This window comes from Microcebus murinus, chromosome 8, assembly GCF_040939455.1.
Source record: "Microcebus murinus isolate Inina chromosome 8, M.murinus_Inina_mat1.0, whole genome shotgun sequence".
Classification (NCBI taxonomy): Eukaryota; Metazoa; Chordata; class Mammalia; order Primates; family Cheirogaleidae; genus Microcebus; species Microcebus murinus.
The window spans coordinates 89082767-89097356 of NC_134111.1; the positions used below are offsets into that span (position 1 = coordinate 89082767).

The 14590-nt window shown below is 46.6% G+C and overlaps 2 protein-coding genes across 6 annotated transcripts in view; both read left to right on the forward strand.

Moving 5' to 3' along the window:
* STK36 (serine/threonine kinase 36) overlaps positions 1–11573 on the forward strand; it is a 27107-nt gene extending 15534 nt beyond the window's left edge. The window contains exons 14-27 of one of the 4 annotated variants that reach the window (XM_012740251.3): positions 30–135; positions 1391–1541; positions 1737–1864; positions 2398–2502; positions 2899–2997; positions 3084–3172; positions 3451–3514; positions 3707–3817; positions 4764–4838; positions 5269–5443; positions 5701–5848; positions 6110–6257; positions 6817–7563; positions 8032–10713. In XM_012740251.3, coding sequence (XP_012595705.1) covers positions 30–135; positions 1391–1541; positions 1737–1864; positions 2398–2502; positions 2899–2997; positions 3084–3172; positions 3451–3514; positions 3707–3817; positions 4764–4838; positions 5269–5443; positions 5701–5848; positions 6110–6257; positions 6817–7563; positions 8032–8175 — 2290 coding nt within the window. In that variant the 3' untranslated portion in view covers positions 8176–10713. Of the gene's footprint in view, positions 1–29; positions 136–1390; positions 1542–1736; positions 1865–2397; positions 2503–2898; positions 2998–3083; positions 3173–3450; positions 3515–3706; positions 3818–4763; positions 4839–5268; positions 5444–5700; positions 5849–6109; positions 6258–6816; positions 7564–8031 lie in introns of those variants that run through there. The other 3 variants (XM_012740253.3, XM_012740254.3, XM_076005949.1) reach the window with 3 other exon arrangements.
* An 849-nt stretch (positions 11574–12422) lies between these two features.
* The window catches only part of TTLL4 (tubulin tyrosine ligase like 4), a 37551-nt gene continuing 35383 nt past the window's right edge, over positions 12423–14590 (forward strand). Inside the window, exon 1 of one of the 2 annotated variants that reach the window (XM_076005952.1) lies at positions 12423–12636. The gene's annotated coding sequence lies outside the window, so the exon portion shown is untranslated. The remainder of the gene's footprint in view (positions 12637–14590) is intronic. The other variant, XM_012740272.3, reaches the window with a different exon arrangement.

A 14590-nucleotide genomic window follows, 5' to 3' on the forward strand; every position in this document is an offset into this window, starting at 1 on the left:
AAGAAACCATGGGCTCGTTTTTTTCCCAGCCTACAGGTGTTTCAGGAGGCTGCCAGCCTGTTTCTGGACCTCTTGGGGAAATTACTGGCCCAACCAGATGACTATGAACAGACTTTGCGGAGGGACAGCCTTATGGTAATCTGATTTCACTTCCAGATTTCTGTCTTTTCTGTCATTCTCCATGTTTCTCCTTTGTTATGACTATACAGGGTCAGATCAAGTTATACAACAAATATTTGTTAATTTCCCACTGTGCGCCCATATGCCATGTGAATAAGAGAAAGTCCAGTCTTCAAGGGACTAGGGATAGTCTGGTAGGGGAGAGGAAAAGTGATTAAGGACAACAGTGAAAATTACATTATAACTTTGCATAAAATACAGGAACACCACTGAAGAAGATGCAGTTGACACTATTTGAAGGGTCATAGAAGAAATCTTGAAGAAGGCAATCACCTATGCTAGGATTTGAAGAATACATAGCAGTTTGCCAGGTGGATGAGGCAGGAAAGTAGGGAAGACATTCCAAACAGAAAGAGCAACATATATAAAGGCCCAGAGGCATTAAGTAGTTTGGCATATTTCAGGCCACCACAAATAGAAGTACTAATATTTCTTCTTGAAGAGACTTGTAGATCATCTAGTATTTTCCATACTTGTTTGTCCTAAGGACTAGTAAACTATGCATTTCTTGTCATTATTCCTTGGAGGTGAAGGGCAGGAGAATGGAGGATTGAATGAGACAATAGCTGAGTTGTGACTGATCTCAGAGGAAATAATTAGAGAGAAAGACATACATGCAAGGAAGTAAACAATTGCTTGGTCATTGATGAAATGGGTAATTGGAAACACAGATCTGGGCTACGTTCTCGTCTTCACTTAGCAGTCCATTGAAAATTTCCTACTCTGATTTCCTATTTTAATATCCCTCACCCTTTCAAGTCTGGAAGCTTTTAATGTCTCACCTAAATTTCAGCCAGCAGTGACTCATGTTATTGGGCAGCACTTCTTATGTCATTTGTAATGAGTATCATGGGGAGTTTGGAATCATTATCCCACATCTTGAAATTCTGAATTAGCAGGACTGAGTTGGGAGGAACCCAAGGAATCTCTAGGAACTATTACACTCATGATCCACAGATAACACTTTGAGAAACATCATCTAGGGAGCAGCTGATCAGAGAATAGGATTGACACCTAAAATTCTTATCCTCGAAGCATGAATGAAGGCAATTATCATGTAATATCTGTGTGAGGAATGCTTAGAATTAGACAGCTGTTGTCCTAGGCTTTTATCCTCTTTACTCAGGTTCTCATGATATTCTTGGTTTTTACACTAAGCCCAGTCAGCTTTCTGATGCCCTGATGCTACCTCTGTATTTGTTTCCTTTAGTGCTTTACTGTCCTGTGTGAAGCCATGGATGGGAACAGCCTGGCCATCTCCAAAGCCTTTTACTCCAGCCTGCTGACTACACAGCGGGTTGTGTTGGATGGGCTTCTTCATGGCTTGACAGTTCCACAGCTCCCTTTCCACACCCCTCCAGGTAACCAGCGTGGGGAGGGGAGGTTCTCTTGACTTAATTGTTGTGTAGGTCAGGCTCTTCTCTGTCTATTATCATCACCTAGAATAGTGCCTGGCATTTAGTGGGTGCTCAGTAAATAACTATGACCTGAAATAATGAAGGGGATCTGAGAGAAACAATCAGACCTCACACAGCATTCTTTGCCTTTCTCCACAGGAGCCCCACAAGTGAGCCACCCACTGCGGGAGCAGAGTGAGGATCTACCTGGAGCCATTTCCTCTGCTCTGGCAGCTATATGCACTGCTCCTGTGGGACTGCCTGGCTGCTGGGAGGCCAAGGAGCAGGTCTGAGCTTCAATTGCTTGTTCCTCTCATCCCTACTGCCAGAGGAGTTGGGGAGGCTTGTCCCAGTTTCCTAGAAAGGCAGAAAAACAAGCTTTTATGCCTCTCCTTATTCACCATTTCCAGAAACAGATGCTCCTACCCTGGGTCTGGGCCACTTGTAGAATATGAAATAGCCAGAATCCCAGAGCCTGTGGCCAGCTGGGAGGGGAGAAAGCTCAGTAACAAACTGTCCAGGTGGGAGGGCAGCTGATCAGAAGTCACTGGTGATGCTTTTTCAAGGCCTCAGGACTCAGCTTTGTTGCTCCCTGTTGGCCAGTAACACTTTCCTCTGTACCTCTGCATATACTGGGGTCAAACTAGGCCATGACTTTTGGTTCTCCTTTGGGCATGAAGGTAGGATTAGAATGGGGTCTGAGGCTTCTGAGGAACCTGGGAAGAGTGACTAACAAGGGATTGAGAATCCTGATCAATTGGAGATATGTGAGGAATAGATTGTAATGGGATAGGATTGAGTTTCAGGTATGTCTCCATAGGTCTGTTGGCACTTGGCAAATCAGCTGACTGAAGATAGCAGCCAACTGAGGCCATCCCTTATCTCTGGCCTGCAGCATCCCATCCTGTGCCTACACCTTCTCAAGGTACTTGCTTCTAACTCCTGGCTCCTCAGATTTTATTTTTAACTCCTAGGTCAGAGACAGACAGACAGACACAGGGACTGAGAGAGAAGAGACCAAGAGAGGGGGACTGAGAGAAAGAGATGGAGAAAGACGGAGAGAGACTGATCAAGAGATCCCCTTGTAGGACTCCTTTCTGCTTTTAAATCTGTTCAGCTGAGATGACCCCACTCTTAGCCAGCCTTCACCAGAACTGAGACGTGTTCCTATCTCACTGTCTCACAGCAAGAGGCAGAAGTTCTCTCACCCTCCCAAGTGTGGATACCCAATCTGTTGCTGGCCTGCTTTTCAGCTGAGCCTTCCAATTTCAGACCCCAGGGCTGCTCCGCCTCACTGAAAGACTCTTTCCCTCCCCCTTAGGTTCTTTACTCCTGCTGCCATGTCAGTGAGCGCCTGTGCTGTCTTCTAGGGCAAGAGTCCCTCGCCTTGGAGTCACTGTTGATGTTGGTCCAGGGCAAGGTAGGCCAGCAACACAGGTAGGTGTCTCACAGTGGCCCCACCATCTCAACCAGAGATGGTTCTGATATCTTAGGTTTCCTTTGTAGGTAAAAGTAGTGGACTGGGAAGAGTCTGCTGAAGTGACACTCTATCTCCTCTCCCTTCTTATCTTTCGGCTCCAAGATCTACCTTCTGGGTGAGTCATAAAGTAGACTCTCTTCACTGAAATCTACCCACATAGCTAATCCTAACACACAATATGGGGAATAGCACCCTACAAGCTATCCTTAGGAGCGATTGGGACAGAGAGAGTGAAGCTTTCTCTACAAAGAATAGACCTAGATCCCCATCAACTTTGTGCTTTGTTTGTGGACATACAGCCTAGGTGAAGGGCACCATCTAAGCGAAAGGGAAGGCCACTTAACCTACCTCCTTTATTACTGCTGCATCCCTTGATGTGTCTCCTTATTCCAGAATGGAGAAGCTAGGCAGTGAAGTTGCTACTCTCTTTACCCATTCACACGTCGTCTCTCTTGTGGTAAGTTGTCACCCTTCATCTTCCTTCCCTTTTCACCCTCTCATTCAACTCTTCTGGGAGCAGAAGAGTCACTGTCCCATTTGCAGCTGTTTCTGGAGGCATTCTTTTGACCAGGACAGAGACATAAATCCTCTCTGCCTATCCTAAATACCATTCAGATTTGGACATTCCTGTTCTCTACCTCTCCCACAGAATGCAGCTGCCTGTCTTTTGGGACAGCTTGGTCAGCAAGGGGTGACCTTTGAGCTCCAGCCCATGGAATGGATTGCTGCGGCCACACATGCCTTGTCTGCCCCTGCAGAGGTGAGGCCTCCCAGGGAAGGCACAGACATGTTTTCTCTGAGTCAGATACTCAACTGCATTTAGAGGGAACAGATTGAAACGCCAGTAAGCCCAGAGTAAACTGAGGAATGGAAAAGGAAGTCCGTCCTTTCCTAGGCTTCCACCCCAGATAATCGGTCCCTTGAGCTCAGACTGGTCAGGGCTTCAGATTTCTGGAGAGGGAGGAGGGGAAGAAAGGAGGAAGGGAGCCCATCTAAGTTTTCTGAGGAATAAGATGCCCCTGCCTACTGCAGCCCCCTCCTCCAGAGGCTCATGCTGTGGTTGTCAAAGTCCTTCCTAATGTGTGGTTTCTTCCCCTCAACTGCAGTTTCTACTCTCCTTAACTGAGATGGAAAAGGTGGCTGACATCCTGTGAATTCTTCAGGAACTCAGTCCATTATGTAGCTTCCTTTCTGCTTTCTCTGTCTCTAGACCTTTGCCCCCTTTCCTTTTTAGATCTTTTGAAACTTATATTTCCCTCATTTTATAAAAAGAAGGGTAGACTTCATAATTGAATTGTCACCTCTTATATATGAAGAATTCTTTGTAGCTTATAAAGCACTTGTCACACAAGTTATCCCACAGTGCATTTGAAAGATAGACACATCAAATGTAATAATTCTTATCTGCTTTTTCCAGACGAAGTTAACCTTCAGAGAGGTTGTATCACTAGTGATAGGCTCCTGGATGAATGTTAGTGCTAAGTCAGAACTCTGGGAGTCATCAGAGACTCTTCCCTGTTATTCCCCCATCCAGATGCTTCCTGCAGGTAGCAGGAAGCTACCTGCAGGAATATATACCCATATATTCTGCCTTCCAGTTGACTGTCAAATCTATTCCCTCCATGGCACCATCACTGACCTGCCTTAGTGTAGAGGCCACCCCATCCCTCTCAGGGATCTTCATTCTTCTTGCCTCTCTTGGACAGGTCCGGCTGACTCCACCAGGTAGTTGTGGATTCTATGATGGCCTCCTCATCCTTCTGCTGCAGCTCCTCACCCAGGTACAGTTGCATCCTGTGATGGATGAGATGTATGGAGAGAGCAACTGGGCATTTTGGGGGAGGCACCGGACAATAGGAATAAAGAAGCAACCCACACTTGCCTCTCCTCTCAAACTACTCAAACTAGCCTTATAATTGCCCCACCTGCCCTCAGTATGGGCCCTTTGAAGGAAACCTTTCAGCTGCATCCCTTGGGATTCAGTGGGGAGAAATCTCTGGTTTTCAGCAGGCTTACACTTGTGTTGAGAAGTTCAGGGGGTTAAGGTGTGACATAAAAGAGGAATAAGACAACAGGTAAATACAAGGTGGGAAAACAGAAGGAATTATTTCTGGGACTCTCTTCCATATAGGTCAGGGACAGGAATGAAAAAAGGCATTTGAACTCCTGACTTCTGCCTCCCCATCCACCCTCTTTCACTTTTGTCTCCAGCAGGGGAAATCTAACCTGATCAGGGATGTGGCTAACTCAGAAATGTGGACCATTCTGTGGCACCGCTTCTCCATGGCCTTGAGGCTACCCAAGGAGGTATCTGCACAGGAAGAGGAGCTATTGCTTTCCAGTACACCAAGCTCAGAGCCAGATTGGACTTTGATCTCACCCCAAGGTATCTTTCTGTCAGATCAGCATGGCCTCCTTTGTGGAAGTGTACTGATCGCTCTTCAAGAGGAGGCACCCCAGAACTGGGCTAACCCACAGAGATTTCTTCTGCTGCTGTCTGGAGAGAGCATGGCAAAGTCTGCAGTGGAGCTGCTTAAGGATGGGGAAGGGGCTGAATAGATGGTAGCCCTGGGAGCTATGAGGAAGCAAGGGGATTTAGGCCTCTTGCCTGCCGCACTGGGTCTCCATTCTTCATGTTTCCAGGTATGGCAGCCCTGTTGAGCCTAGCCATGGCCACCTTCACCCAGGAGCCCCAGTTATGCCTGAGCTACCTGTCCCAGCGTGGAAGCATCCTCATGTCCATCCTGAAGCATCTGCTTTGCCCTAGCTTCCTGCATCAACTTGACCAGGCGTGAGTTTGAGCTAGAGGAAGGAGAATGGAAGATCCAGAGAGCTGGCAATGAGGAGGGAGGGCGGGAGGAGAAGGCAGGAGAGAAGTCACTGACAGATTGAGCTATGAGGCAAGAAATGGGATAAGGACTAAGCTAGAATCTTAAGGAGTCACTGAGATTGGAGAAGGGAACCAGGGAAGGAAACTTGATAAAAGGGAGAGAAGAATTATAAAGGGCAACTGAGCGAAACCAAGTCTCCTCTTCTACACCCCCCTTCTTAGGCCTCACGGGTCTGAGTTTCTCCCTGTTGTGGTGCTGTCTGTCTGTCAGCTCCTCTGTTTCCCCTTTGCCCTGGATGTGGATGCTGACCTCCTTGCGGGTATCTTGGCTGACCTTAGAGACTCAGAAGTCACAGCCCACCTGCTGCAGGTACTTAGAAGCTACCCGGGCACAAAGTTGGGAGGTGGGAGAGGAAGATAGCCAACATTGTGTCCTCTAATTCACTTCCTCATGGCTCCAGGCCCCTGTAAGAGTGGAGCATCTGGCTTGACCTAAGAGTTAGAGTGGAGACAGTACTCAGGCCTGAATAGAGGCGTGTTTTTGGAGCTGAGTTGGTGCCTCCTTCTCTCTGTCAGTTCCTCACCATGTTCTGTTGGAGCTCAGTGGGAAGAATATCCTAGTCTAGACACTAGAGACTGAGTTCCTTGGCTAAGAATCAGATTTCTGGCAATTCTTGGCATTATGTAGTGAGTCTTTGTAGAGAGACTGAGCCTTTGCAGAGCAAGGAAAGAATTTGGAAAGAACCTGCTGTTTCAGGCTCCACATTGTGTCTCATGCATAGTGCTGTGGGGCGGGACTTCCAGCTCTCTGTGACATTTCTCACCGTAGCTGGGCTTTTCTGTCTCCCAGCTTTTGGGCTGCATCTACCTAGCTGCAGTGTACTCTCCCTCTCCCTGACTCCTTTTACCTGCCACCCCCATTCTCCCAGGTCTGCTGCTACCACCTTCCATTGCCACAAGTCGAACTGCCCATCAGCCTCCTTGCACACCTGGCCCTCATGGATCCCACCTCTCTCAAGCAGTTTGTGAACACAGTGGTTGCCTCCCCTAGATCTATCATCTCGTTTCTCTCAGTTGCCCTCCTGAGTGACCAGCCAATGCTGACCTCTGACCTTCTCTCCTTGCTGGCCCACACAGCCCGGGTACTGTCTCCCAGCCACTTGTCCTTTATCCAGGAGCTCCTGGCTGGCTCGGATGAATCCTATCGGCCCCTTCGCAGCCTCCTGGGCCACCCAGAGAATTCCGTGCGGGCCCGCATATATGGGCTCCTGGGACACTTGCTCCAACACAGCATGGCCCTGCGTGGGGCACTGCAGAGCCAGTCTGGACTGCTCAACCTTCTGCTGCTGGGGCTTGGAGACAAGGATCCTGTTGTGCGGCGCAGTGCCAGCTTTGCTGTGGGCAATGCAGCCTACCAGGCTGGTCCTCTGGGACCTGCTCTCACAGCTGCAGTGCCCAGTATGACCCAGCTGCTTGGAGATCCTCAGGCTGGTATCCGGCGCAATGCTGCATCAGCTCTGGGCAACTTGGGACCTGAAGGATTAGGGGAGGAACTGTTACAGTGCCAAGTACCCCAGCGGCTCTTAGAGATGGCGTGTGGAGACCCCCAGCCAAACGTGAAGGAGGCTGCCCTCATTGCCCTCCGGAGCCTCCAACAGGAGCCCTGCATCCATCAGGTATACCCCAGGGGGCTTATGAACCATGATGATCACAGCATTTCTCTGAGGTAGTCTGTAAGGAACTGGGACATCCAGAAACCCAGCCTGTGTTCCTCCCTGGGTGTAGGAAACTCAGGGACATTGTCTTGCAGATGAATTTTCCATTTAACATCCTCCCCCTTGCCCCTCACTGTCAATCATGGGGGCATTAATTACCTCTTCTTGGGGACAAGTTATGAGTCTTTTGGTGTCTTGGTTTTATAGTTTCTAACCAAAGAGAATGGAAGTAAACCTCTGGTCCTGATGATTCCTGTCTCCAAGCTTTCTCTTCTCCCATTCAGTCTATTCTGTGTCCCCAAGAGACCATATCCTTTTTTCCTGGAGTGGGACTTGCTAGGCTTCAATGAGAGTCCTCTGTACCAGCCCCAGATATCACCATTTCTCTGAGCCTCATGTTTGTTCTATCATCTGGTCTCTATCCTACAGGTGCTGGTGTCTCTGGGTGCCAGTGAGAAATTAGCCTTGCTGTCTGTGGGGAATCAGTTACTGCCACACAGCAGCCCCAGGCCTGCCTCTGCCAAACACTGCAGGAAACTCATTCACCTCCTGAGGCCAACCCATAGCACATGATCCCAGATTCCTGGGGTCCAGCCTTCAACCTTCATTGCCCCACTATTGCCAACACTTCCTTATTCTACCACAGAAGCTACCAACCTGACTGAGAGCTAAAGAGACTAAAAAAGAGAGAAAAACTGCCAACTCAACTAAGATCGAGAAAGTAGAAGAGATTTATACATAACGCTCCTTCCTTTTCCCAGATTCAGGATGATTTCAACCAGTAAACTTCATTACTGTTGGTGCCAGAGAAGATTCCTTCCTTTTCTATATCCAGGGGTCTTTTCTCCAATAATGTGCCTTTGACCCCAGGAACCTGCCTCCCAACCTTAGGGAAAAACCTCTCCCTGAGAGATCTCTTCCTTTCTGGAGCTCCTTTAATCCTCCCAGCAGGTTTCTGCTTTAGGAGTGCTGACCACAGGACAGTGATGAAAACAGAGCCTTTCTCAGCTCTAGGATTTGGGGATAAATGTCATCAGTCCCTGTTACTGAGGGGTTCTCCAGCCTTAGCCAACATTCTTATCCATGAGTGGGGGTGGAGAGTATATTCTTTTTTTTTTTTTTTTTTTTGGTAGTTCTGTTTGTAAACTCTTTTAATAAAAATTGTGCCTCACCATACTTGAAGCTCCCAGGACAAGGGGTTGGGAGGCCCAGCCCCTCTTTTAGCTTTTGTGTGGTGCTGGAAGTACTGGTGTCCTGTTAATACAATATCCTGGTTTGGGGGCTTATTTATATGTTTTCCTGCCTTCCAGCTTCCTCCATCTTAAATGAAGTACATGTGGTTACCCAAGGCCAGTGGAGCTGAAATAGGAAAGGGTAGGATTAAACAGATAAATGTAGTTGCCTTGACATCTGAGGCCTAGTGACTAGCTTTAATATATAGTAGAGTTTTAATGTATAGGGAATCCCAGCTGATTTAGAAGGGCAGTTATTTATGGAGATTTTACAATTTACCAGAAAGGGGTGTTAGGCAGACCCATTAGAATTGTAATCTAACTGGAAACATTGGAAAGCTTAAACTTGGCTCATGTATGGCTTATGACAAGCTTCCAGGGCCTTGATTTCTCCATGCATAAAAGGAAGAGATTCCTTTCTACCCTTCTTTAAATTCCAATTGTTTTAAAAATGAAAGATCAGATGCCCTTATTTTTATAAGGAATTTTATTTAGTCATCATCTTCATTGCCACTCTGTTTACACTTTAGCAAAAATGCTTTTGTAGGAACTACCATAATTTACTCCTATCTAGATTATTTCAGTTCAATTCAACATATATTTATTGAGTCCTTTCCATGTGCCTACTATTCTAGGCACTGGAATTAAAACAGTGCTTATCTGTCATAGAGTTTCCATTCTAATAGGGGAGATAGTAAATTTACTTAAACAGTAAATTATATGCAATATGTAGGACAGTGATAAAAGCTCTGGGGAAAAATAAAACAGAGAAAGGGGGATGAGGAGTGCTGAGTTGTATGGTGAGGGTAGGCCTTACTAGAAGGTGACATTTGAGCAAGACTCGAAGGAGGTGAGGGAGTGAGCAGTGCAGCCATCTGAGGGAAAAGCCTAGGCAGAGGTTGATCACTTCAAAGGCCCTGAGGTAGAAGCATGCTTGGTATGCCTGAGGAGCTGTGGAAGTCTGTTTGGACTGAGCAAGGAAAGAAAGGTAATGGGGCGTGGGGGGCGTTGTAGGCTTTGTCAATCTTGGTGAAGACTTGGGGTTTTACTTTGAATGGAGTAGGCACCTATTGAAGGGTTTTAAACAGAGAAGTGATGTGACCTACCTTACATTCTAAAAGGATCACTCTTCATTCTGCTCTTGCAAATGGACTGTGGGGAGTGGGAAGCAGGGCAAGCAGTTAGGAGGGTCTTGTAATAATCTGTCCAGGAGATGGTGGTATCCTGAATGAGGACTGCAGTGAAGTGGTAAAAAGTAGTCAGATTTTGAATATATTTTGAAGATGTAAGCCACTGTGCCCCCTCTCAGGGGGCTCTCAGGGGCACAGTGGCTTATACTTATAATCCCAGCACTCTAGGAGGCTGAGGTGGGAGGATCGCTTGAGCCCAGGAGTTTGAGGTTGCAGGCCCCTGTATTCCAGCCTGGTGACAGACCAAAACCCTGTCTCAAAAAAAAAAAATCTCTGGGAAATAAAAGTTATCTCAGAGCAGCCCTCAGGAGAATAGGTGATTGGGCATGGTATCAACCTCGAGTTGCCTGTGATCTGAGTTAATTTTCCCTGGTTGATAAGATTCTCTGGGAGGAGATTCATGACAATGACAATTGAGTTTGGAGGATCCATCTTTAGGCAGATAAGAGGAGCTCAGAGAAAATCCTGGCCTGTATCTAACATTTCCCAGGTGTCTGCAGTCCAAAGTAATCACCATACTAAAGTGTCATATTTTGGGATGGCATTTCCTGAATTTCTTCAGCCATATGAGGTAATATTTACAGGTTCCTGGAATTAGGGCATGGATAAATCTTTTGGGGGGCACCATTCAGCTCCCTACAATAGCTAACAAAATTAATAATGATTTCTTTTTTTTTTTTTTTTTTTTTTTTTGAGACAGAGTCTCACTTTGATGTCCAGGCTAGAGTGAGTGCCATGGCGTCAGCCTAGCTCACAGCAACCTCAAACTCCTGGGCTCGAGTGATCCTTCTGCCTCAGCCTCCCGAGTAGCTGGGACTACAGGCATGCGCCACTATGCCCGGCTAATTTTTTATATATATATATATCAGTTGGCCAATTAATTTCTTTCTGTTTATAGTAGAGACGGGGTCTCGCTCTTGCTCAGGCTGGTTTTGAACTCCTGACCTTGAGCAATCCACCCGCCTCGGCCTCCCAAGAGCTAGGATTACAGGCGTGAGCCACAGCGCCCGGCCAATAATGATTTCTTGACATTGTCTATGTTCTAAATGTTCCCAATTCAGATTTCTCCATAGATCTTTTTACAGTTTGAATCAGGATCCAAAAAAGCTTGCACCAGCTTGAGCAAGAGTGAGACCCTGTCTCTACTAAAAAAATAGAAATTAGTTGGACAACTAAAAAAATATATACATAAATATATATAAAAGAATTAGCCGGCATGGTGGCGCATGCCTGTAGTCCCAGCTGAGGTAGAAGGATTGCTTGAGCCCAGGAGTTTGAGGTTGCTGTGAGCTAGGCTGAGGCCACGGCACTGTAGCCTGGGCAACAGAGTGAGACTGTCTCAAAAAAAAAGAAGAAAAAAACTGATGTGCTTATTGCATTTGATTATCTCTTGAATCTCTTATAATCTACAACATCTTTCCCCATTTTTATACCCTGAAATTGTTGAAGATTGTTCTTGCTGTACATTGGCCCACATTCTGGATTTGTCTGATTGCTTTCTTATAGTGTTATTCAATTGTTTCTCTTTATTTCCTGTAAACTGGAAGTTGCAGCCAAAACTTGATTAAATTCACTTAAAAATTTTTTTTTGCAAAATACACTATACTTCATAAATATTTTGTAATTCAAATTGTATCACATCAGGAGACACAATGCTTAGCTGTCCTGTTTCATGATCTAAGATTGATTAGTACATATGGGTGATGACACATCCTTCCCGTGTAAAATTTCCCCATCAGTCCTCTAGTTGTTTTAGCATCCATCAACGACTGTTGCCTAAATCAATTTACTGAGATGCTTGCTTTAGTCCAGATTGCTTTCATCATATTAGTTTCATCTCCTCTTCCTTTATTTCTGTAGCCAATTGTTTAGAAAAGATCCTTTCACCCTCCAGCTCCCTTTAGATTTCCAAATCCAGGGACATTTGAGACAAAAGCACTATCTGTCTCGCCTGGGGAAATAATGATATAAATAATTGAGCCAGAATTTCCTAAAGTTCACATTTGAAGCCCTTAAAGCAAGCAGTTGTAATTTAGTCCTGCGGGGTGGGCTGGGGTTAGAGTTGTTAATGGATCAGGGCGCTCTCCACTTTCCATGGGTCAAACTCAGAGGCTTTTACTGGAAACTCTTTAATAGAGCTTAGGCCCTCTGATTTCAGAACAGCGAACTGACGCACGGCTAAAAAAAGAGTCCACAGAGGTTAGGTGAAACCAGGGTAGGAAAGGAGAGTCCTGGATTCCCAGAATGGAGCCTTTCAGGGCTTTAATCTCAGGACTACTACGTCTCCCAGAATTCCGCTCGCGGGTTCCACCGTACGGAAGGGACTGCGCGTGCGCGACGCAGGTGACGGCCCGCCCTCCCAGGCCCCATAACCCCTGAGATTCCGCGCCCTTACCTCTCTCCCGTCCCTCCCACCCCTTCCAGGCCCTGAGCTGTCGGCTGGGGGCGCGCGCAGTGAGTGGCAGGCGGCAGCGGTGACTGTGGCTGAGCGCGCGGGGCGCGTGGCGGTGCGTGGTTGCTAGGGGCACCTGAGGTCGCCCGCTCGCCCAGCAGGCCGAGGGAGGAAGCCGCGCGGCGCCGGCGCCGAGCCGGGGCGAAGCTGGGTCCCCTAGGTGAGTGTGGCTGCGGATCCCCGGAACCGACCCAGGGCCCTCCGCCGGCCCGACGCGTTCGCCCCTCCCTCTGCTCCGGTCCTTTCGCGCGGGTCCTCAGCCGCCCGGCCACTCCTCCCCCAGCCCCGCTTCCGGCCCGCCACCTCTCCGTCCCTCGGGGGGCTAGCGGGCCACGGCCTCCCCCCGGCCGAGACTTCGGCCTTCTTGGAACCCTTTTCCCCTTCGGTCACGCCCGGTGAACTTAGTCGGCTTCGCCTCTCGGTGCCCGAGCCCTGCAGCATCCTCTCGCCCTGGCCTCCATGCTTCCTCTGACCCGCCGTGCTGCGGTTTAAATTGTCGCCGGGCTGTGAGCCCAAGCTCCTCCCTGGCTTCAGAGACGAATTTAGCATGGATACCTACTTTTTCACTTCCCCACCCGAAGTATCTATAGAGAAATACTTTCAAACAGGATCTTAGATCCTGTGGAATTTAACTGTTCATGTACCCATCCGTCCATTCCTTCATTTAATCATTCACTAAAGGACTTTTAATAAATATCGGCAGATATTTAAAAGGCCAGGGTACTATGGAAGGCGTTAAGGGGATACAGTGGCGATAAGACAAGCATGTTTTCATGGAGTTTACAGTTTAGGGGAAATTTTAATCAAGTAAACAAGCATTTGCCATCCTGTAGTTTGTGCTCTGATAGACTAGAAAAGAGGTACTTAACCCGGACTTACTTGGAAAACTACATTATCCCTATTCCTCCTGACATTCCTCCTCACATTCCCATTTTGGATCTGGGAAATCTTTTAATCCTTCCTTTATGGAATCATCCCTGCTTTCTCAGATAGTCCAGATCACATCGTCCTCAACTTCAGCACATGTTGATTTAGCCAATCAACAAGCCTCTGCGGGACCCTTTGGGATAGTGTTCCATCCCATCCTTCCATTCTTTGTAGTAAGTAGGAGAGACTGTTTGTATTAAAAGCACCCCCTTGGTTTCCAGAAAGTTACCAGCTACTTATTGATTGAATTGAACTCAGTCTTGGAAAAATTGTCAAGTGTTTTCTGGGAATAAAGAGGTGGGAGGACATTCCAGATAATAATGGCCTTAGAAAAGATGCAGCAAGGCCTGAAAAGAGAACTGGAAACAGTTTGGCAGACCTGAGCTGGATTTAGAGGGAGCCATCCCTCTAAATAGGAAGAGAGAAGTTAATAGGAATTAGATCACAAAGGGCCTTGAGTGTTTTGCTGAATTAGAACTGTATCCTCTAGAGCAGTGGTTTTCAAACTGGGAGAATCAGGGACCAACTCTTCCAAGGGATACACCTACACATATAGTTTTAGATGAATAAATTTCTAGGTCCTCAGCTTCAAATGAACTCTTCTAAAACTACCCTAACAAAAAAAGGAGGGGGAGTGATGCAGATCCCTCATAGTTCCTACATTTTATTATGGTGTATGACCCAAGTGTAAAAATCTCCTTAGATGCCAAATGAGGAATATTTTGGAATAATAATTTCAGGTAAGCCTCCTTTAGTGACTTGATACCTCCCAAACCCAGAAGGCTTCTTGTCTAATATGCAGTGCTGTTAGAGGGAAGCTTGTTGCATGTTGCGTTATTCTGAATTCAGAAGTACACAACAATTAAATGTATCTGGAATGTTTGGGGGGAACATGGGTCTTGTAAGCTATTTTAGATAAGATTTGCAAAGAAGTTTTTAAGAGATTTCTTTTCATTTTAAGTGTGTATTAGTCAATAAGATAGTTAAAACCGATTTTATAAAATCAGGTCACAAAATATTTTGGTTAATCCTGAACTTATTCCTTTTTATAATATGTTTAATATTTTCTATTTCCTCTTAAAAAAGTAAACTTCTTTAAACTTGTAATGAAAACCTTTAGATGTCAACTTTAATATGTGTAAGGAATACATACATGGCTTTGAGTATTCTTTGGGGGATGCAGAAGT